At 41.3% G+C, this 23,739-nt stretch overlaps 3 protein-coding genes across 7 annotated transcripts; 2 read left to right on the top strand and 1 right to left on the bottom strand.

The window, feature by feature from the left end:
• Positions 1-4,969: 4,969 nt before the first annotated feature.
• LOC113425953 (zinc finger protein 75D-like) lies at positions 4,970-12,370 on the bottom strand. Of its 5 annotated transcripts, none has more exons than XM_087953671.1 (6): positions 12,310-12,370; positions 11,293-11,430; positions 10,304-10,436; positions 9,661-9,746; positions 9,049-9,175; positions 4,970-7,673 (listed from the first exon to the last, which is right to left on the bottom strand). In XM_087953671.1, exons 4-6 carry the CDS (start codon positions 9,733-9,735, stop codon positions 6,613-6,615), a joined length of 1,263 nt encoding a protein of 420 aa, XP_087809797.1. In that variant the 5' UTR covers positions 9,736-9,746; positions 10,304-10,436; positions 11,293-11,430; positions 12,310-12,370; the 3' UTR covers positions 4,970-6,612. The 5 variants fall into 5 exon arrangements, with proteins under 5 accessions (XP_087809797.1, XP_087809796.1, XP_087809795.1 ...); XM_087953670.1 differs by having other exon boundaries at positions 12,178-12,355; XM_087953669.1 differs by having other exon boundaries at positions 10,832-11,430; positions 12,310-12,353.
• Positions 12,371-12,395: 25 nt separating this feature from the next.
• Positions 12,396-22,076, top strand: LOC113425952 (uncharacterized). Its single transcript, XM_087953688.1, is given in 6 exon segments — positions 12,396-12,571; positions 17,328-17,460; positions 17,633-17,721; positions 18,756-18,882; positions 20,091-21,169; positions 21,171-22,076. Coding segments are annotated over 2 exon segments (747 nt in total). The 5' UTR covers positions 12,396-12,571; positions 17,328-17,460; positions 17,633-17,721; positions 18,756-18,882; positions 20,091-20,636; the 3' UTR covers positions 21,385-22,076.
• Positions 15,922-18,890, top strand: LOC113432399 (zinc finger protein 202-like). The gene is made up of 5 exons (XM_087954150.1): positions 15,922-15,933; positions 16,827-17,174; positions 17,328-17,460; positions 17,633-17,721; positions 18,756-18,890. The coding sequence occupies exons 1-5, from the start codon at positions 15,922-15,924 to the stop codon at positions 18,888-18,890; spliced, it is 717 nt and encodes a 238-aa protein (XP_087810276.1).
• Positions 22,077-23,739: the final 1,663 nt, after the last annotated feature.

Below are 23,739 nucleotides of genomic sequence, written 5' to 3' on the forward strand. Positions count from 1 at the left end.
AGAGAATAGAGAATAGGAATAGAATAGAATAGGAATAGAATAGAGAATAAGAAGAGAAGAGGAGAGAGAATGGGAATAGAATAGAGGGAGAGAAGAGAATAGAGAATAAGAATAGAATAGAATAGGAATAGAATAGAGAATAAGAAGAGGAGAGGAGAGGAGAGAGAATAGGAATAGAATAGAGGAAGAGAATAGAGAATAGGAATAGAAGAGAGGGAGAGAATAGAATAGAATAGGAATAGAGAATGAGAAGAGGAGAGGAGAGAAGAGAGAATAGGAATAGAATAGAGGGAGAGAAGAGAATAGAGAATAGGAATAGAATAGAGGGAGAGGGAGAGAAGAAGAGAATAGGAATAGAATACGAATAGAATAAAGAATAAGAAGAGAAGAGGAGAGGAGAGAATAGAGAATAAGAAGAGAAGAGTAGGGAATGGGGAATAGAATAGAATAGAATAGAATAGAATAGAATAGAATAGAATAGCAAAGTTGGAAGGGACCTTTGAGGTCTTCTAGTCCAACCCTCTGCTCAGGCAGAAAGCTTTATACCATTTCAAATGGTTCTCCAATCTCTTCTGGAAAACCTCCAGTGTTGAAGCATTCACAACTTCTGGAGTCAAGTTGTTCCACTGATTAATTGTTGTCACGAAATTTATCCTCAGTTCTAGGTTGTTTTTCTCCTTCATGAGTTTTTCTCCTTGATGAGTTTTGCTTCTTGTCCTGCCTCCAGGTGCTTTGGAGAATAGGTTCTCTGTGACAGCCTCTGAGATATTGGAAGACTGCTATCATGTCTCCCCTAGTCCTTCTTTTCATTAAACATATTGTGGTAAAATGCTTGGAAATTAAATTTTCTGCCTAATTATGTTGATTAAATAATAAAGAAAAAAAGTCATGGATTTGCCCAGAAGACAGAACTTCATAAGACAATTTGAGGTCCCAGAAAGTTATTGTGGTCCAGTTCTTGGGTAGGCTATATTTTATCACTTTCTCAATGTAATCTTTTAATTATACTATAGAAGAAATGTACCTCCCTCACTGTCATTGTTCCACATATTAAAAACTAGCTGGATACCTGTGCTTCATTACGAAACTGTGTGATCGGGCTTAGTTTTGGGGGAGGAAAATAAGGGGGGGAAAATCTGCCTCTGCCTACCAGCATCCATTGGTATTCATCTGGCTAGCGTCCTGACAGTGTGTGAGAGTTAAGGGCTGTTTGGAAACTGAAACAGTATTTGCTATGTGAGCAAGGAGACAGCAAGGAGCTTGGGCGTGGCTTAACTGTTCTGTACTAAAGCTGCTTGGTGCTGTGAAACTGAAACTGAAACTCCTCTGCTTGTGTTTTGCATTTGGAATAGATTTCTTTTCAGATGGGGAGGGGGAGTAAAACTCCTTAGCATCAGAGCGTGTTAATAATAATAATATACGAAATACTAATGCTCTGATGGTCATTTCAAAAAATCCTTTCTTAGTGAGCACCTAGAAGCCCAGAGGAACATACTGTATGTGCCAAATTTCAAGTTTGTAGGCTTTACGGTTCTGGATATTTTGTGATGATGCAGGAGTGGTATTTCTCACACACACACACACACACACACACACATTTTATATATATATATATATATATATATATATATATATATATATATATATATATATATATATATATATATATATATATATATATATATATATATATATATATTTCATCGGACCATTTTCTAACCTCCATGTTCAGACAAACCCAATTCTGCAACTGTTCTTCACATATTTTAGCCTCTGGTCTTCTAATCATATTTGTTGCTCTTCTCTATCATCTTTAGAGTCTCAACTGTTTTATATTGATATGATCAAAAATGGATACAATATCTCAAGAGTGGTCTTACCAAAGCATTATAAAGATTATAAAAATTTGACAGTATAACTTGTGTGGTTCCTTTTGGGGCTTTTCCCAGGAAGTCCTTATCCTCACCCACACCCTCTTGGGACATCTCTTTCTCAGGAAAATCAGGCATGAAAATTGGAGGATGCCAGGGGTGGGATTCAAATTATTTTACTACCGGTTCTGTGGGTGTGGCTTGGTGGGCATGGCAGGGGAAGGATACTGTAAAATCCCCATTCCCTCTTCACTCCAGGGGGAAGGTTACTGCAAAATCTCTATTCCCTGCACACCCCACTAACCTGCTTTTCAGTTCTGTTCTCCTGTGCAGGGCAACAAAAGAAGAGCCAGCTGATCAGCTAGGACTCGGGAGGCAGAGAATAGATGGGGGCAGGGGCAGTCAGAGGTGGTATTTGCCGGTTCTCTGAACTACTCAAAATTTCCGCTACTGGTTCTCCAGAACTGATCAGAACCTGCTGAAAACCACCCCTGGATGATGCTCTTTTACAAAGCCCATCAGAACCACAAAACTCTACACGTAGTCCTCAACTTACCACCACAATGGAGCCCAAAATTTCTGTTGCTAAGCGAGAAAGTTAGGTGAATGTTGCCCCCTTTTACAACTTTTCTTTGCACAGTTGTTAAGTGCATCACAGCAGATGTTAATTAGTAACACGGTTGTTGAATGAATCTGACTTCCCCATTGACTTTCCTCGTCAGGTCGCAAAAGGTGATCACGTGACCCCAGGACACTGCGACCGTCATAAATATGATCCCACTGGCAAGCATCTGAATTTTGATCATGTGACCATGGGGACACTGCAACAGTTGTAAGTGTCAAAAACGATCGTGAGTCACTTTTTCAGTGCTGTCATTAACTTCGAATGGTTACTAAATGAAAGGTTGGAAGTCACCTGTGCTGCCATTGTACTTTTGAAAGGGAATGTTTTCAGTGATCACAATGTAAATAAATACAATTAGCAGCATCCCGGACATAAACTGTTTCAACTCCTACCCTCAAAACAACGCTATAGAGCACTGCATACCAGAACAGCTAGACACAAGGAGTTTTTCCCAAACGCCATCACTCTGCTAAACAAATCATTCCCTCAACACTGTCCAACTATTTACAAAGGCTGCATTACTATTACTATTAATCTTCCCATCCTTCTTTTCACCCATCCCCTCCCACTTGTGACTGTATGACTTTGTCACTTGTATCCTTACAATTTATAGTATGATCTGATTGCTTATTGTACCCTATGACTATCATTGTATTGTACCTTATGATTCTTGACTCTTGACGAATGTATCTTTTATGTGTACTGAGAGCATTTGCACCAAGACAAATTCCTTGTGTGTCCAATCACACTTGTCCAATAAAGAATTCTATTCTATTCTATTCTATTCTATTCTATTCTATTCTTATTCTATTCTAAAAAGGCAAATATTATTTTGAAATATAGTAAGTGGAGAAGAGAGCCTAACTCACAGGATGTCCTCTTAATTATTTCATTCTGTTCTGTTCTGGTAATGCCACATTTGGATCCTTGTGTCCAGTTCTGGTCATCACACTTCCAAAAGAACAGGGACTAACTGTAGCAACTTCAGAGTGGCATACATGATTAATGAGGGGCCTGGAAACCAAGTGCTCTATGCGGAATAGTTAAAAACTTTATGTATTTGTGAAAAGACCTGGGCAGTACAATAGACGTCTTCAAATATTTTAAAGACTGTCCCATAAAGGGCTTACAGGTAGTCCTCACTTAGCAGTAATTGGGACTGGAATTTCTTTTGCTAAACAATGTAGCTGTAAAGCATGACATCATAGGACTGAGCTGCTTAGTAACAATAGTTCTGGCAATCTCCAGTTTCCTCATTAGAATAGTTTTCACAACTACCGCAAAAAGTATAATTCTCTGTTCTCACATGCCAAGATCTTTCTCCTAATTAGATACAGACAGATTTAGATACAGACAATTTGTGTCTATGTCAAATTATGATATTTTTTTTGTCTTAGTGCACCTCACTTTACACTTTCTTAAACAAACCAAGTAGGCCATTCGACAAGTTTAAAAAAGTCCTTGGGAAAATCTCACCATAACTTGATTTTCACTATGGCGAATACTTATATCAACCACAAACTACTGGTAGGTCAGTTTACTGCTTAGTGCTTTGTCAGCACCTGTCAGAATCCACAATCCAAAAAAGAAAAGATTCCCCAGAAAAAAGCAAAAATAAATCGTACATTACTCATAAAATGAGATCTGAAAGACTACATATTAGGGGCAGATCACCATGGGAAAAAAATTATGTGGTCACGAAGAACCAGCACCAGTTTAACAGTGTATCAATGAAAACATGAAAAGCCCCCCCCTGAAAATGGTGAGAGTTTCTGCCTGAAAGGTAGTATACACAGTAAAAGTATAGAGCCCTAAACCAGTGATGGTTTTTATTGTGGTGTGCTGAAAGCGCACGTGTGCCAGCACCCACAATGCAATGCGCCCTGCCCTTCTGCGCGTGCAACATCCCCCCTTAGCTGCACTGCGCATGCCTCCCAGCTGATTTTCAGCCCGTTTGAGGCCGTTTTCCCTGCCTCCCGGGGGCTCAAGGGAAGCCTCTGCAAACCTTTGGAGGCCAAAAAATGGGCCCGTTTTGCTACTTTCGGTTTTGGCACTTCCGGTATTTCCGGAAGGCCTGTTTTTCGGCTTCCAAAGGCTGCAGAGACTTCTCTCGAGCCCTCGGGAAGGTGAAAAAGGCCTCAAACAGGCCGAAAATCATGTGGGAGGCGTGCATGTGCAGTGCAGGTAAGTTTGGCTGGGGCTTGCGTGCCCACACAAATGGCTCTGCATGCCACCTGTGGCACACGTGCCAGAGGTTCGCCATCATGGCCCTAGACTATATATAGATTCTCTCTTCATATCTTTTAGGGAACAAAACTGAGTTCCTAAACAGTCTGACTGAATTAGATTATAAACACTGTGAACACGTAACAATCATTAGAAGAGTTTTATAGAAAAATCCATCTGTAATACAAAAGCAAGAACAAATTACAAATGAACCATGTAAAACATAATTAAAGATAAGTTGATCTCAGCAATGATTGATTGTACTCAATTTTTTTAGCAACCTGGAAATCCTTCTGCCGACAACACTAGAATTTCTTCCAGGCCCACCAAGAATTAATAACCAGGATGGAATATGCTTAGTTTCAAAGAACATTCGAAGTTCACCAAGTGCTAATGAAGTAGTAATAAGTAACACCTTTACAAATGCAATCAGTAATATTGAACGTTCCCATCCCACCTACCTTTAATATTTGTAGCAAAATTCAACCATCATTCCACAAAATCCACCAAGTTGTTATTTTTTAATTCTTTAGGACCCTTTCATTTAATTTTGACAAATGAAAGTTAAATAAAAGGAAGTTAAAATTAAACTGTGTTCTGGATTCATTCAGTTTCTAAAGTCAACTTCACAAGACCAGATATAGTCCAAGGTATCAAATATTAGTAGATGTTTGTAGTATGCAGTTTCCTCCTGTTTTTTGTTTTTTGTTTTTGAGGTCATGCAAAATTAACATTCACCTGAAGCACTTTCCATACTTTAGAATTTATTTTCTGTGTGGTTTCATTTATGGGAAATTAGGTTACTACAATGAACGAAGTTCTATTCAGTCTCCATAACTTGTGTGGTTTCTTCCCTTTTGGCCTTTATTTTCATATATACAGTTAGTCCTCGACTTATCACCACCATTAGGATCAGAATTTCCATTGCTAAGCAAAGCGGTTGTTAAGTGAGTTGCACCTGATTTTACAACTTTTGCCACATTTATAAAGCAAATCAGTGCAGCTGTTGAATGAATCATATCATCATTAAGCGAACCTTGATTTCCCCATTGACTTTGCTTGTCAGAAGCCAGTTGAGAAGGTCACAAATGATAATCACATGACTCCAGAACACTGCAACTATCATATATACATATTTAGTTGCCTACCCCCAAATTTTGATCACATGATCATGCAGATACTGTTAATAGTTGTAAGTGCGAGATCTGGTTTTAAGCCAGTTTTTTCAGTGCTGTGGTACTTCGGACAGTCACTAAGCAAATTGTTGTAAGTTGAGGACTGCCTATAAAGTAATCTGTTAATACTGAAGCACTTTCCACATTAACTGCATCCATTCGGGTTCTCCCCTCTGTGGATCCTTCTTGCAGGCATTAAGATTACTCTTCTGAAGCTTTTTCCACATTCCAGACATTTAAGACGTCTTTCCTGTGTGGATCTTTTTATGGGAAATAAGAGAAATGTCACTAGCGTGGTGGCTAGAAGTGAAGATGCTTGCCTCCCTCTCAGAAGGCTGAAGAGTTCAATCCTAGGTAGTGGCAGATGTTTCTCTATCAAGGTGCAAAGAGAAAATATCTGCTGGAAACTCCATGTAGATGTCAGGAAGGGCATCTGGCCAGTTCAGTCCACTCCACTCCAAGAAAAGGGATTACAGGATTGTAAAAAGAAAAAAAAGAGAGAAACATTTTCACTGAATTTCCCCCTCATATTCAGTGAATTTATACAGCATTTCCTTTGTATGAATTCTTTGTGGTGATTAACATCCATACCTCAGGACAGACTTGAATGGAGAAAATCCATGCATGTGGTTGCTAAGAGCTGACACACTTTATTGCTTATTAGTTTCCTTTATTAATTATTAAAATTTTAAAATATATTCTCGTTTATTAATAATTAGTCAACATAATCAATGGGAAGCTCGTCCCCAGACTGTCTATATTCAAATGGCTTTTCTATTCTTTCATGCGAAGTAAGGTGTCTGCTGTTATGGAAGCTTTTACCACACCTGGTAGATTTGTATGGAACTTCTTTTCTATGTGTTCTGTCATGTCGAGTTAGATCAGCAATCCGCTTGAAGCTCTTTCCACATTCCACGCATACATATGGTCTTTCTCCTGTATGGATCTTTTTATGAAATTTAAGAGAACTCTTCGTACTAAAGCTCTTTCCACATTCCATACACTGAAATGGTTTCTCTCCTGTGTGGATTCTTTTATGGGAAGTAAGGTGACTACTCAAGGTGAAGTTCTTGCCACATTCCGTGCATTTGTAAGGTTTCTCCCCGGTGTGGATCCTTTTATGCACAAGAAGGGAACTAGAATCAGCAAAGCTCTTTCCACACTCGGTGCATTTATACGGTTTCTCCCCTGAGTGAAGCCTTTTATGGTAAGTAAGGTGACTATTTTGAGTAAAGCTCTTTCCACATTGCAAGCATTTATAAGGCTTCTCTCCTGTGTGGATCCTTTTATGGGAAGTAAGGTGACTACTCTGCGTAAAGCTCTTACCACATTCCATGCATTTAAATGGCTTCTCCCCTGTGTGGATTCTTTCGTGTGCAATAATTTTACTGTACTTGCTGAAGCTTTTCCTACATACTTTGCATTTAAATGGTTTCTTTCCCATGTAATCTTGTTGATGCAAAGTAAAAGAGCAAAACCTCCTGTACTTTTCACCATCATCTTTCCATTCGCATTGTTCATTTAAATCTGATTGATCTTCAAATATTTTCTGAAAATCTAAACATTGTCGCCTTCTCTCTGTTTTAATATCTTTTGGGGTCAGGAAGTCATAGATTTTAGGACATGAATTAGTATTTTTATGCCTCTGAATTTTTACTTGAATTTCCTCTGGATTTTTTGAGGGACACTGATTCTGAAATGTCTCTTCTCCCACTTCAACCTTGATGACTCGCAATGGCTCTATCTCTGTTTCCTGTTTGTTCTTCCGCTCGTTACCTATTTGGGAGAAAAAGAATGAATCAAGACAAAATATTCCAAATTATCATTACATTGTGTAAAGAAGTACAGTGGTAGCTTGGTATTCCTTGTTAATTGGTTCCAGGAGGCATGATTAGTACAAAAAAATGAGTACCAAACAAAATTTTCCCATAAGGAATAATGTAGTGAGTCACAAGACAGCCGACACTGACAAGTTCTAGGTGGTGTGTTGAGTACCAAGCCAATGATGACCACCAGGAAAAATGTTTTGTATCAAAATTCATTGAGTACCAAATTCAACAAGTTTCAAAGCAGTTGAGTATCAAGGTACTACTGTACTTCTTTCTAGCACTTAATCTTTTAGGGACATGTTCATGGCCTTATAAATTACAACAAACCCCTTGAATTGCACTTAGAAAGTAACTTGTATCCAGTGCAGCTTCTTAGCATATTAATTATAATGCAGTAGCATGTTTGAACCTAAGGCTTTTGGTTGGTCTTCAAGGACAGCTGCATGTAGAGTGAGTTGCAGTAATCTAGCTAAGAAATGACAATAGCATGAGCAACCATTCACAGAACCCTTATTTTCCCTAAAAGGCTGCAACAGTCACACCTGCTGAAGCTGGGCAAATACCTACATGGCATAAGGCCATCATCGATTACCACTGCTGTCAAATTGCAGGTCATTCTATTGTTTTGTGGAGCACAATCCCACCTGCAATCAAAATTTGAATTATTCCAGAAGTTTCCATGGAGATTCTCAATCATCCAGGTCATGATTGCTCCAAAGGTGCTTTTCCAAAAGGCAACTAGATTTTCCTGTTTTTTCCCCTTGAAAACATTTCGCTTCTCATCCAAGAAGCTTCTTCCGAACTTGGGTGAGAAGCGAAATGTTTTCAAGAAAAAACCAAGGGAGTCCCAATTGCCTTTTGGAAAAGCACTTTTGGGACAATCATTTTAGAACTTGCTGATTTCTAGATTGGTGTAATTCTATCTTTCTTGAGTGTGCTCCTATTTTAGTCCACCCAGATGTTGGCAGCCTCCAGACAGCATGTCAAGACCCCTGCGATGCACCACCTTCCGTCCAGCCCAATATGCAATGGGTATATCTGGACATTATGTCTACTAAAGGAATTTAGGAATGATCTGAGATTAAAGCAAGTGTGAAAAAGGAATGCAAAATAAACCTGCCTTAACTTTGTTTAGTAGGAGAGGGCACAAACAGAAACTTTCAAGTTTCTGTTCCTACATTGCACAATAAAACAGAATTTGTGAAATTCCCACAGGATCTGTTTTTTGATCTGGTCTACCAAGAAGGTCAGAAAACTACAAATAATTGGGTTCCGTCCAACTAGAAAATACCTAACCCAACAGAAAGCAAAGAAACTCTTACTCAGAAAAGCCACATTCCTACAAGTCTCCAACATGATTTCTTCATGCAGAGCTTTCTGATCAGGGTCTAGCAGAGCCCACTCCTCCTTGGTGAAATAGATGGCCACCTCCTTGAAGGATATGGAATCCTGAAAGAGGAGTAAATAAATTCTTTATTAACAGACAGACTGAGAAGTCTTTCAAGATCTCTAAGAAATCTCCAGAGCAGAATCTTGCAATAAAATAAACTTATATATATTTTTTCTGACAAGTTTCAGAATTAAGGAAATTACTGGACATAGCTCACATCCACTGGCTGAAATCACACTGGAGATAAAGGCTGATTAACTGTACAAAGGCTGATTAATATTTCCACAGGATTTGATCGATTAATGCATGAATAAATATCATTCCAGATTTTCCCCATCCTGAGCTGTTTCTTACATCCACCAGAGCTGCTCCTATTCCAGAAGGTGGCTGGATGGCAGCTGATCAAGTGAAGTTCATTCATACAGTGCTATTGGTCAGGAAAAGGACTGATTCTAGATTAGAAATACAGTTTTAGCAGTTGAAGGAATGCATTTTAATTAAATCACGTATGCAGTTCTGAGGATGGGGAAAATTTTCTTCCTACCTGAGCTGGAAGGATAGTCCTTGTTTCCACTCCATCAGCAAGAGATGCTTGATTTCCTAATGAGAGCGGATTCATTGTTTTGTTCTCTGTGGGGAGGACAAAGATGAAAGAAATTGACATTTTTAAAGAATATACTTAATACAGTATATTCTGGGGCAATCTAAATAATTTGTGCCAAGAGGAGCAAAGTTCGGTTGCAAAAGAAGCTCATGAATGAAAGTGCAGATAGTCCTTGACTTACAACCACAATTGAGCCCATAATTTGCAAGAAAGTTGTTAAGTGAATTTTGTCCCATTTTATGGCCTTTCTTGCCACAGTTGTTAAGCGAATATCTGAAGTGGTTAAGTTAGCAATACAGTTGGTTAAGTGAATCTGGCTTTTCCTCTGACTTTGTCAGAAGTCGCAAAAGGTGATCACATGACTCTAGGACATTGCAACCATCATAAACATGAACCAGTTGCCAAGCATCCGAATTTAAATCACGAGACCAGAGAGATACTGCAATGGTCATAAGTATGAAAAACAGTCACAATTTTCATCGTAACTTCAACGATCACTAAATGAATGGTTGTAAGTTGAGGATTACCTGTAGTTTGGAGAGCTCTTGATAATTTTTTGCCATTAGAATAAATTATTCCTTACCTGGTGGTCTGTCCTGAACTGGATCCTTTTGGGAGACGTCTCCTAAGAATGGATCCCTAGAAGGTATGAACAGATTCCCTCTTCCTTCACAGCATTCAGTGACCAAATTAAGACAGGACCTCTTAGCTTGCAACTGTAGACATCAGAAGGGAATGGGTTTAACAGAAATTGGACAAAATGTATTTCCAACTTCCCTCTCACCTCCCCTTCTGCTCCAGGTTCATCTGTGGGAAAAGAGCTTGGGTTTCTCCCAACTCCTGGGAAATGTTCAGAAAAGGCAACCAATACTTTAAGAAGTTATACTCCTCCCTTATACATATAATTAATAACAGAAAGGACTGATAAACTTAAGCTCCCATCTAATTTGGGTAATAAGAGCAAGATCCCTCCATTTTAAGGCTGGCCTGAGTCAAGACTTTTATATGGCCAGCCCCAAAATGGTTTGAAATAACTGTATACTTAAATTTTGAGATTTTTATTATCAAAAATGTTGAGATTTTTATTATCACTCTCTTGGGACAATCCGACCTTCGTCTCTTCCTGCTTCTTCTCCTCCAATTGGCTCAAAAGAAAGCTTTCTGCCAGAGCTACTGCCTGAGAACTAGTCTCCACTCCACATTCCTTGACCCAGTTCTTGATCTCTGGGGGCAGGATAGATAAGAGTTGCTCCAGGATCACCATGTCCAGTATCCGAGACTTTGAATTTCTCTCTGGCTGCAGCCACTGGGAACAAAGATAATGAAGGTGGCTGCATATTTCTCGGGGGCCCTTAGTCTCCTGGTAGCAGAACTCTCTAAACATTTGTCGCTGGATGTCAGTGCTTATTTTTTCTTCATCTGGGATCTTCTGTTTGCATGTTTCCCAAATGTTCAGACTGGTCTCCCTCGGAAGGAGAGGGCCTACTGCTGTTCCCTCACATTCTGATTTTTTTCTATCCATTTTCCACCTATGCTCAATCGAAATTCCCAATGGGTAAAGGGTCTCCAAACCTTCTTCCATCTATAGAATCAAAATGTCTGAAAAGGTCCAGTGAGGAATCCAAACAGACCAGTGAGCTCTCTCTGGTGACAAGTTTTTGTTTCTATGGAACAGTTTGCAGATAAAACAGCATACATCCAGCTCCAAATCTATGATCAAAAAGAAAAAAGAGTATTAATATATGACATATATTATATCCTAGCCCCAATTTTTTTTCTAATAATGTTCAACCAGAGTTAATGTTTGGGGGAGACCATCAGCAATCAAAGGGCTTTTTAGATGGGAGACTGGGCTCTATTTCTCCTAAATGGAACTCTCTCATTGCAAGCAAATCTTTGCTCTGAGAATCCTTGAGAGATTTGAGTACAAGATAATTTTATCAGCTGGGAAGCCAAGAAAAGATTGGACAATCATTTGTCTTAAATGGTATGGGGCTTCTTGCTTGAGCAGGAGGTTGTATTAGAAGACTTCCGAGGTCCCTTCCTGCTATTCTCTTGGCAGAGCTTAGTTAATTTTGCATCTTTTACAGTACAGTAGTCTATAGCAGCTCTACACCTGAAATCAACCGCAGGATGAAGGGACCAAAGTTGTCTTTTAAAAAGTAATTAAAAGCAGATTCTTCAACAACTTCACGTAGTTTTACAAAAAGATCTATACTTTTATTAACAAACCCATAGGGTTTGTTGAAACTTTCTGAGATCACCCGAAACCTCTTGATATATAAATTCAGCTTTCACTTCTGTAGATTCTGTAGACAATGCATTGCTCTTGCTCAGGACAGCTCTCTCCTGAGATGCGACAAATTGCCCGTTTCCCTGCCCGCATCCCTTGAAAGGGGAAGCAGAGGGAAGCAATCAGGAATATATAAATATATAAATGGGGGAAGCACGACCCACCCGTTTTCCCAGCCACTGCGATCTAGGCAGTGGAAACTTTATTCCAACCGCGGAGCCTCAGCAGAACATCCGCTTCTTGTGAAGCAACACAGATATTGCCGCTGAGCGCTAAGAAGGAGCTTCCAGCCTCACCAAATCTCCATGTCTGCGAGGAATGCCCGAATCTTTGCTTCCCGGAAGTGTGGGTGGAAGATGACTTTTTCCTAGAGAGTCCAGACACTCACTTCCTGTCGACCTGCTCAGAACTCCAGCCGCGAATGTAGATAAATCAGTCTGATCGTCTCCAGGACCGGATTGAGTGCGGTTCCCTCCGGATGGAAAGCGAAAGTTGCCCTTCGTACCACTGGAGAAAAAAGCAGGGGAAAAGTTGGACGAGAAAGCCCGGGAAAAGCCGGTACGATGTAGTTGGGCTCCGTGGTTGCCAAGTGAATCCCAAGATCCGGGACCCCAAGAGTTGGCCGAATCGGTTTCCCCTCCCCCCCCCACCCGAAATTTGATCAATTATTGTTCGGAAAGGCTTGGAGAAAATATTCTGTTTTCTTCACATGGAGCATCCGAAAAAAAATCTAAGTTGAGGACCACCTCCTTCGCTGGGTGGGAAGATGCAAAGAACTCAATACCTTGACTTACAATAGTTCATTTAGTGACCGTTCAAAGTTACAATGGCACTGAAAAAATGGCTTTTATAGATTACAGACTAATAGAGTTGGAAGGGACTTTGTAGGTCTCTAGTCCAACCTCTGCCCAAGCAGGAGACTCTACACCATTTTTATAATTACAGATTAATAGAGATGGAAGGGACCTTGTAGGTTATCTAGTCCAGTGGTTGCCAACCGATGGGCCGCAGCCCACTGGTGGGCTGTGAGAAAATTCTGGTGGGCCGCAGAGAAATCTCACCCCCAGAGTACCCCCCCCAAAGCAATTAATCCAGGCTGTGCAGAAACACAAGGCTGTGCTGCCCACATGGCGCGCGGGAACCCTCCCCGCCCACTCACTCCTTACCCTGCAAACTTGCCTGCTAAATTGGTATTTTTCCTTTTTCTGACCATCTTGTATTCTGCTGTGCCAGGAGATTTAGATTAGCTAGGAAGCAGGAAATGGTCGGATTTCTTGCTTTCTAGCTAGTCTTTAGATCTTCGGCTCTGCTTTTAAGCACAGCCAAACCTCCCTTAGGACTGAAGTTCCTATTATTCAGTGCAGACTCACGGCAAGCAAATTTGAGAGACTGAGCTTGCCAATGGCAGGTAGATAGATCACTGAATGATTCTGTGAGCAACTCAATCTGCCTGCCTGCTTTGCCTGACTTTGGGTAAAAGTTGCTCTTTTTTTAATAAAAAAATCAATATTTACATACATGGTGTGTTGTGAGTTAATTTTGTGAGTTTGCTTACTGACAAATTTTATGTGACAGACTGAGCTAGCCAATGGCAGATAGATTTCTGAATGAATCTGTGATTCTATGAGCAACTCAATCTGCCTGCCTACTTTGCCTGATTTTGGGTAAAAGTTGCTTTTTTAAATATTTTTTTAATAGTTACATACAAGCCATGCCCAGCCAGTCACATGACCACCAAGCCACACCCTCAAATTAGGCCAAGCCCACAGAACCAGTTAGTGGTCCCTGGGATTTAAAATTATGAGTTTGGTGGTTCCTGAGGTCCAAAAAGTTGGTGACTCCTGATCTAGTCCAATCCCTGCCCTAGCAGGAGACCCTACACCAGTGATCCCCAATCTTTTGCATCAGCTGGCGCCGCTGCCCGGTACCGGCATCAGCTGGGCGCCGCCATCTTTTTTTGATGAAAATGTGCTTCCGGTGAGCTTTCTACCCGGAAAAGCTCACCGGAAGCACTTTTTCATGAAAAAAAGATGGCGGCGCCCAGCAAGCCAGCGGCCCGGTAGGAGTTGTTCCGCGGACTGGTACCGGTCCGCGGACCGGTGGTTGGGGACCCCTGCCCTACACCATTTCTGACAGATGGCAGTTCAGGCTTTTCTTGAAAGCTTCCAGTGATGAAGCTCCCACAATTTGTGAAGGCAAGCTGTTCCATTGGTTGATCGCTCTCACTTCTGACAGTTTTTCAGTTATGACCATTCCAGCAACCCCATGGTCAGTTCTTCCTTTCTGCAATGGGATCTCCCAACAAAACTCTTTGCAAGCTCACCATACTGCCCAAATTAAGGGAAAATGGATTTATGTGAACGTTGAAAAGATAAGGATTACATTTTTCTCCCCTCTCCCAGCTATTTCTCAAAAAAAAAAAAGAGCAACTTAGGAGATATAAATGGCAGCCACAGGTAGTCCTCGATTTACGGATCCTTTTAAGCAGATGTGATATTTGGCTTTTGACTGCCAACTATTCATACAATTGCCAGTTTGATACATATAATGTAAACTTCCACTTAAAATAATTTAACAGCCAAGACGATCTACTGGTTAGGGAATATCATGGAAGAAACAAAATATATTCTTCTAACTAGTTGCCATATCCAACTATAGGTAGTCCTTGGCTTATGACTATTCTTTTTTTAAATTATTAATAAATTTTATTAATGAACAATAAAAACATTTAAAAACAATGAACCTGGTGCATACATAACAAAAAAATACAAATTTACATATATACATAAATATTAGTCATAGTTAATACAATTATTCCTTTCTTTGGCTTATGACTATTCTTGAGCCCAAAATTTGTTAAGTGAGACATTTGTTCAGTGAATTTTGTCCCATTTTACGACCTTTCTTGCCTCAGTTGTTAAGTGAATCTTTTAAGTGAATCAGTGCAGCTGATATGTTAGTAACCCGGTTGTTAAGGGAATCTGACTGCTTGCCAGGAGTCAGTCGCACTCTTCTCCCCTCAACATTAACAGTCTTCTGACAACCTTTGCCTCTCAAATCCCTTCAGGACTCCTATGTTTCTCTCCGGGGGAGTCTTTTCTCCTGCTCCCCAATTTCTAGCGTCACCCTTCGAATGAGGCTTTGGGTCCTGCCCACCCCCGGCTCCTTTGAGCGGATTTAGAAAACCGCTCGGTCTGAGGGAGCTGCGTGGAGCGCAAATCCCTCAGGCAAGAATAGAAACGAGAGCCAGGATGAAAAAACTTCGCGGAAAGACTCCCAATAATGGGGAGAGGGGAAAAACTCCAACAGCCAAGCAACCGCAGACGCCTCTGCCTCGTCTCCCTCACGGACTGAATCCGCCGCTCGGTCTGAGGGAGCTGAGGGGAGCGCAGACACCGCGTCAAAAAACAACAACTTCGAGTGAGCAACGGACAGCCCAGTCTGCACAGCAACTGCAGCGGCCTTCAAGCACGCTGCGCTCCCATTGGGCAACCGTCTTACCCTCGGACCAATCCCGGCGCCGCCACGGGAGGCACGCGCCTCCGCGAAGAAGCGGTCCACCTAACGGGCGTGCGGTTGGGCGACTTGGCAGCCCGTCCTGGGCGTGGGCGGAGCAGGAAGCAGGAGCGCCTCTCAGAGCTTTGAGGGGCGACTGGCGCGGGTGGGTGCGGGGTGTGCAGTTGCAAAGGGGGAGGGACGGATTTCTGAGGTGAAATCTCTTCACCCGACCGCATGGGAACACGCATGAATCTGGAGTGACTCCGGCTTGTGCCCCTTCCCTGCTGGAGTCGCTCCAGGGCCACCCACTGCAGATCCCGGGAGATCCAACTCCAAAGGTTCAGATCCCCTGACTCTCGGGGTGGGGTGGGGGGGCGGAGGGCCGACAGAGGGCTCCTCCAAGGTGGAAGATGCTGACCCCTGTGAGTTGCTCTGCTGGATCTGGCCAAAGAAGCCTCTCTGAGCAGAGTGAAAAATCTCCTCCTTCCTGAAATGGTTCTGTGGGAAGGCTTGACAGGCAGGAGATTCCAACATGAATAACAGTGTTGGCAGGGACCTTGGAGGTCTTCTAGTCCAACCTGCTGCTCAGGCAAGAAGCCCTATATCAGTGGTCCCCAACCTTTTGGGGTCCAGGGACCAGTTCTGTGGAGAGAGGTTTTTTCACAGACAGGAGGGCTCATGATTTCATGAACTGCCTACATCCCATGGATGTTCATTTCTTTGCATGACAGGTTTCTGGCATGTTGCGAACCAGTGCCAGTCCACGGACTCGGGGTTGGGCATCCCTGCCCTATACCATTTCAGACAAATGGTTGCCCAACCACTTCTTAAAATCCTCCAGTGTTGGAATACCCACAACTTCTGGAGACAAGTTGTTCTTCATGAAATTTTTACTTTGTCCTAAGTTGCTTCTCTCCTTGATTTGTTCCCATCCATTGCTTCTTGTCCTGCCTTCAGGTGCTTTGGAGAATAGGTTGACACACACACCCTTCTTTGTGGCAACCTCTTAGGCATACCCTCAAAAGTGAGTCTTCAAAAGACTGATGCTCCTTTGCATTATTTTCCATTGCAGGTTGGAAATAAGAAGCAACTTCATCCTCTGTAGGTCTTCCTTGCATCGAGACAAAAAGAGTAGAGAGTAGAGAAGTAAAGATGAATGAATGACACCATTAAATTTCTCATCAGAGTTTTTATGACATTCCAGAAAGACGAAAGAAGGTTTGAAGACTCATTGGAGAGTGCACTTGAGCCCAGAGGGAAAATGAACCCAGGAAAACCAGTTTGGGAAGGACTGGCGCTTTGTGATCCTCTTTAGGAGAGCAATGCAATAGATGAAAAAAAGGCAAGACAGAAGATCCAGAGTGAAAAAACAGTTACTTTCCACACAAAGAGACAACCCTTCAGGGAGCTCCAGTATCAGGATGCTGAGGGTCCCTGGGGAAACTGCAACCGCCTCTACCATCTTTGCAATCAATGGCTGAACCCAGAAAAACATACAAAAGCCCAGATGCTGGATTTGGTAGTCCTGGAGCAGTTCCTGGCCATTCTGCCTCTGGAGATGGAACATTGGTTGTGGGAATGTGGAGCCGAAACCAGTTCCCAGGCAGTGGCTCTGGCTGAAGGCTTCCTCCTGAGTCAGGCGGAGGAGAAGGAGCAAGGAGAGGTGCAGATCTAGTTGTTTACAAGTGATGGAATAATGCCAGTGTGGAATATTCGAGGCATTTTTATATTTCCACCCACAAATATTTTTTAAAATAGATTGTTCTATGTTCCCACATGTGGTACTTCTAACATCTTTCTTTGCTCTTTTCCACAGTTGCAGATAGAGGCGCCCCTTCAGGAATTGATGGCTGAGCATCCTAAGGCAAGACGTGATCCGTTAAATCCTTGTCAGGAGAATTTCATTGGAGGAATTTTTCCAAAGGATCTTAATCCAGACATGCCACCAGGTAAGGGAGGGATGCCTTCTGCACTGAAGTTCTTAAGAGCATCCAGAGGATTTTATTCCTAATCTTTTAAAATAAACTCATGGGCCTGTGTGCTACAATAGCATTTATTTCTAGTTTTTCCCTGAACGTATAAAGCATTCTTTTTAAAAGTCTATTTCCTCCCATCTTTCAGGGGCAAAGAACAGAGACGTATCTCAGCTCATAGGAGAAACATCTTCTCTTTCCGATAATGCAGAAGCACCTGTTGGCTTTCCAGAGCAGGTAGGAGGAAAATTTCCTCCCCCCCCCAAAGGAAAAATGGTTAAGGCAAGAAGCGTCCTGGCTATCTCCCACCTCCATTTCAACCTTTGTTCCAACATGGGACTCTTTCCATCTCAGCAGGTCCATGTGGCTTGTTCTTTTCTTACATCTTGAAATATTTGATTAATTTATCAAAATATAAAATAACAAAATACACAAAAAGAAGAAAATAAAGGGAAAATAAGGAAGGAAAGGGGGAAGAGAAAAAAGTGTAGGGGAAGAGGGGAGAGAGAAAATTATTGACTTCTGACTCCTTTGGGTGCAGTAGAATAAGGTAGTAACGTAAAACTTCAACTTTTTACATGCATGTATGTGTCTGTCTATCTATCTATCTCTATCTCTATCCATATCCATATCCATATATAACTTTTAATATATATTTGTGTGTGTGTGTTGATAGATAGATAGATAGATAGATAGATAGATAGATAGATTAGATAGATAGATAGATAGATAGATAAGCCATTTATATAACAACAATTCTTTCTAATGAGCAAAACTTAAAATCAAAGTTTCATTCCCTCCCCCAAGAACAAGTACAAAAGCGGTTTCCAAGTGGAAACAAATTGAATTGTGTTATTTTCTTTAATCAAAGCAAGTGAATTTAGCCACTTCTGTTAACTCCATCAACTTTTGCAGCCGTTTGTCCATTGTGAGGGCTTATCCTTTTCTTGATCATCTCCCTTACAATGAAAAGATAGAGTTGGAGCAGCTCTGAGGGATGGAAGGCAAAGCTGGAACTGATGCATCCAGAACAAATCTGTGGTCTGGGCCTCCACGGGCATTGAATCCTGGGACATGCAATAAAGTTAATCAGCCTTTTGGACCCTGATGGTGTCAAGAGAGGATGGACAAGGAAACCTTTCCTTTTACTCCCTCAAATTCTGAAAACAGCCAGGAAAAGTTTTATGAATATCACTGCTTCATGAGTCTTGTGAGAGAAATTTATTTTTCCCAGCTTTCCTATTAGTAAGAAATTTTTGCTTCTCTTTCAGGGTTCAATATCCTTCAAGGAGTTGTCCGTTTGCTTCACCGAGGAGGAGTGGGATCTGCTAGATTCTGATCAGAAAGCTCTGCATGGGGAGATCATGCTGGAGATTTCTAGGAATGTAGCTTCTCTGGGTAAATAATTCCCCTTTGTAATTTGTCCAGACAGAGGTAGTCCTCGACTTAAAACAATTCATTTAGTGACTGTTCAAAGTTATAATAAACCACAGTGGCACAGAGGTTAGAGTGCATTACTGCAGGCTACTTCTGCTGACTGCCGGCTACCTGCAATTTGGCAGTTCAAATCTCACTAGGCTCAAGGTTAACTCAGCCTCCCATCCTTCCGAGGTGGGTAAAATGAGGACCCAGATTGTTGGGGGCAATATGCTGACTGTGTAAATCTCTTAGAGAGGGTTGTAAAAGCACTGTGAAGCAGTATACAAGTCTAAGTATACACAGATATTCTAGTCCAACCCCCTGCTCTGGCAGGAGACCCTATACCATTTCAGAAAATGGTTGTTCAATTTTGTTCTTAAAAACCTCCACTATGGGAGCACCCACAACTTCTGGAGGCAAGTTGTTCCACTGATTAATTGTTCCAACTATCAGGAAATTTCTCCTGAGTTCTAGGTTGCTTCTCTTCTTGCTTAATTTCCATCCATTGCTTCTTGTCCTGCCTTGAGGTGCCTTGGAGAATAGGTTGACCTCCTCTTCTTTCTGGCAGCCCCTCAAATATTGGAAGATTGCTAGTCCTTCTTTTAATTAAGGTAAATATACTACCTAGACATAAACTAGAAAAAAGGAATGATTTCAATAGATGGTGTTGAGGTATTCCCCATTAGGAGAATGAGTGCACTCAGGGAAGCATAGTGAGAGTGATGTTGAATAACACACGACCAGCATACAGATACACTGAATAGTGAAATGTAGGTTTTACTTCCAGTAAATGGGTAAACAAAGTCCAACAAACAGTCCAAATCATACACGGTTAAAGCAGTTATTATCAGTCTAGAGATAATCCAAAAACGAAGTCAAGTATCATAAACAGAGTTCAGTAAACGGGGTTTGCTAACAGTTGCAAAAACTCACAGCAATCCAAGTAGAAGGACGATCAGGCAATACGGCAAAACAGGAAATGCAAGGAGAAAGAAACCAGGTTTCTGACTCCATCTTATGGCCGTTGGAGGAACCTCAGCCAATCACAATTACAGCATTCTCTTAAAAGATACAGTATTAAATTACTATCATGGTTTATATATTTCCAACCCAACTGTTAGGTGACTATCATTCCTAACAGATGGCTTAACTGTATTTTCCCCCCCACTGTTTCTTTCTCTCTCAAGCAGGCAATGAACGGAAGAATGAGATTTATCAGCAATCAGAAGAGATACCAATACAGATTCTAAAAGTTGAAGTGGGAGAAAAGAATCAATGGCAAACAAAAAGTGAAGACGGAATCCAGCTAAATGATCAACGGGGGAAAAATCCTCCTTTATCTCTGGAAATCTATGATTTGCTGGCCCAAGAAGTTCTTAATGGAGAGGGTATGGGACAGTATTTAGGCTGTGATGAAGTATTTGAAGAACAATCAAACTTCAGTAACCCATGTGAATGGAGACAGGAAGGGAACAGGTATAATCAGAATTGCCCTCCTCATTGGAGAGATGAGATGGGGGGAAAAGCATTTGAATGTAAGGACTATGAAAACAACTACAACTACTCCAGTAACCTTGTTTCCCATCCAAAGAAACCCACTGGCGAGAATCCATACAAATGTATAATGTGTGGAAAGAGCTTCACAAGGAACGATAAACTTACTGCCCATATAAGAATTCATACAGGGGAAAAACCATATAAATGCACGGAGTGTGGAAAGAGCTTTACGAGGAATGAAGAGTTTTAGCCAGTGCAGTAGCCTTGTCTATCATAAAAGGATCCACACTGGGAAGAAGCCGTATCAGTGTATGGAGTGTGGAAAAAGTTTCATAAGGAATGATACACTGATTTTCCATAAAAGAATTCACACAGGGGAGAAGCCGTTTAAATGCTTAGAATGCGGAAAGAGCTACAGTAACTCCAGTAGCCTTAGAACCCATAAAACTATTCACAAAGGAGAAAAACCACATAAATGCCTGGAGTGTGGAAAGAGCTTTACGGGGAGCACAGATCTTACTTCCCATAAAAGGATCCACACAGGAGAGAAACCCTATAAATGTATGGAATGTGGAAAGAGTTTCACTCATTCTAATACCCTTACTTCTCATAAAACCATCCATACGGGGGAGAAGTCATATAAATGCCCCGAGTGTGGCAAGAGCTTCAGTACAAACAGTTCTTTAACATCCCACAAAAGGATCCATACAGGGGAGAAGCCATATAAATGCATGGACTGTGGAAAGAGTTTCAGGACAAGCAGTTATCTCACACCACAAAAGAATTCACACCGGGGAAAAACCCTACCAATGCCTGCAGTGTGGGAAAAGGTTTAATCATCCCAGCACCCTTGCTTCCCATAAAACAATCCACACAAGGGAGAAACAGTATAAATGCCTAGAATGTGGAATGTGTTTTACACAAAGTTGTCACCTTACTTCCCACAAGAGAGCCACAATGGGATTTAACTATATAAATGCTTAAAATAGGATGAGACCTATCATTCTTGTGACTTGATAGCCTGTATCATTTAATAACCGTCCAAAGTTACATTGGCACTGAAAACTTATGTGTGTTTTTCACATGACTGTTGCAGCATCCCCAAGGTCATTTCGATGCTTGGCAGCTGGTTGATACTTATGATCAACCAGTGACCCAAGATCATGGTGATCAACTTTTGCGACTTTTTGACAGTCAATAGGGAAGCCAGATTCACTTAACAACCATGTTACTAGCTTAACAACTGGAATGATTCACTTAAACTCTGCCAGAAAAGATTGTAAAATGGGACAAAACTCGCTTAGTAAATGTCTCACTTAGCAGCATAAATTTTCGTCATAAGTTGAACACTATATGTATGTGGTCTTTGATGATAAGCAGTGTTCCATTTTTCAGATGATGGGTCCAGGAAAAAAATGTACATTTGATTTTCTTTCATTTATCAACATAAGTATACACTATATATTTATTCATTTGTATTTTTAATGATTTTTCTTGCAATGTCAAGGCTTCAACCTTACAAAAGGGAGCAATACCAGAATTCCTTAATATGCATGAAATCTCAAGGTCTCTAGTCTAGAGATTTCTGCAGTGCAATTTGATTGAATATGGTCTCTAAATTGCTATTGGAACTAAAGATGACTGCTTGATTATTAAATTGATCAATTAATGATGTACCATCAAGTCAGTGTTGACTCTTAATGATCACGTAGATAGATTTTCTCCATGATGATCTGTCCCTATCTTGTTTTTTAGATCTTCCCTGATTATTAAATGGGACCACCTAACCGATCCTAAAACCACCAGATTTAATTAAGTCGAATTATCTATTTATTTATTTTTAAAAAAATCTACCTGGTTTAGTAGTTAAGTCCCAAAGAAAGGCAGTTTTCAATAACATTCAGCATCTGCAGGAAGTTCAGCAGGTTGATTCACAAAGTTGTGATGACCCAGTGCGTGGCACAAAGGCAACACAGTCAGGAGTCCCTTTATTAGCTCCAACTTTGTCCCCAATGTCCTGGTTACCTTCTGGCTGAAGAAAAACTCTCCCAGGAACAGCCTTTGGCTGCAGAGAATCAAGTCCAAAGTGTGGTCAACAAAAACTGTAACTTTAAATCCAGTCTTCTTAAAAACTTCCAGTGATTCAGCACCCAGAACTTCTTGGAGACGAGCAGGTCCACTGGTTAATTGTTCTCACTGTCAGGAAGCTTCTCGTAGTTTTAGGTTGCTTCTCTCTTTTCAATTTCCATCCATTGCTTCTGGTTTGCCTTCTAAAATACATTGCCCTCCCCTTACTGGCAGCCCCTTAAAAGCCTGTTGCTTATCACCCTCTTGGGCAAAGCATGTGAGCCATTTCCTCCTTTCAGTGGTCCATTAAAGTACATCTATAGTATGTAGATAATAAAGTCAAAAAAAGTGAACATTTTTGCAGAACTATAGATACCTTGAGGCCAGGTGTGACAAGGAATGGCTGGGAGGAGAAGGGCCAGGCGAGGCACCCCTTGCTGTGAGTGACATTGTTGGCTATGCCCACCTAGTCACATGACCACCAAGGCATGTCCACCCAGTCACATGACCAAGCCATGCCCATCAAATAAGCCACGCCCACAGAACCTGTACTAAAAAAGTTTGAATCCCACGACTGGTCTGGACTTTACATTAGATGACTCTCTTCAGTTTCAGCACTTTTACATATGCCTTTCTTCTCCCTTAGTGTTTTTAATGAGGGAAACTCCATTTCTACCAATGCCTTGTCTTGTTGGAAGAATTATCCTTCTGGGTTCAGTTCCAAGTGGGGAAAAGGACACTGGAAACATGGAGGCTGTTTGGAAAGATGGTTTAATTATGGGCAGGACCACATGGCTTGGAGCTCCAAGTGAAAAGGACGATCACATGCTACAAGATGTCAGGTGAAGGAAAAGAAGAAAGGGCAAGATGCTGAGAGACCCTTGGTTTTATGCCCTCTGTTGGGATTTGAATTTGAGCTTGTATTCTGATTGGTTGTCAGACTCCCATGGGGCCATGCAGGGGCAACTCTGTAGGCTGTCCTGAATCCCAGGCTTGAGCCTTGCTGGATGATGAGGTAATGAAAGGGCTTTGGGCAATTCCTATTATAGCTCTACCTGGAGTAGATCTTTGTTATGTAAAATAGACTGGCCCAGGCCAGAGTAATGGCCCATTAAGCAAAGGTGGGGGCTGAGTTTCTGCCTCTCTGAATTTCCACTTTTCTTTTTAGGGGAAATATTCTGCCTTTTTAGTATATCCTGAAATATTTCATTTTCCTAGGAGAGGGGTGGGTTTTAACTCCCAACAGTCTATTGACCAATAATTGATGGCCGT

The sequence above is a fragment of the Notechis scutatus genome, chromosome 2, assembly GCF_049901735.1.
Source record: "Notechis scutatus isolate UNSWTSFEM ecotype Mainland chromosome 2, rNotScu1.2, whole genome shotgun sequence".
In the NCBI taxonomy this organism is placed as follows: domain Eukaryota; kingdom Metazoa; phylum Chordata; class Lepidosauria; order Squamata; family Elapidae; genus Notechis; species Notechis scutatus.

Coding starts and splice junctions, on each gene's coding strand:
- LOC113432399 (XM_087954150.1), top strand. Junction 17,175..17,327: donor AGGAGAAGGAGCAAGGAGAG/GTGCAGATCTAG, acceptor TCTTTTCCACAG/TTGCAGATAGAGGCGCCCCT. Junction 17,722..18,755: donor CTGTTGGCTTTCCAGAGCAG/GTAGGAGGAAAA, acceptor CTTCTCTTTCAG/GGTTCAATATCCTTCAAGGA.
- LOC113425953 (XM_087953669.1), bottom strand. CDS start 11,302: ATGGAAGAAGGTTTGGAGACCCTTTACCCATTGGGAATTTCGATTGAG. Junction 10,437..10,831: donor AGAAGCAGGAAGAGACGAAG/GTCGGATTGTCC, acceptor TGATGTCTACAG/TTGCAAGCTAAGAGGTCCTG. Junction 9,176..9,660: donor GGACTATCCTTCCAGCTCAG/GTAGGAAGAAAA, acceptor CTCCTCTTTCAG/GATTCCATATCCTTCAAGGA.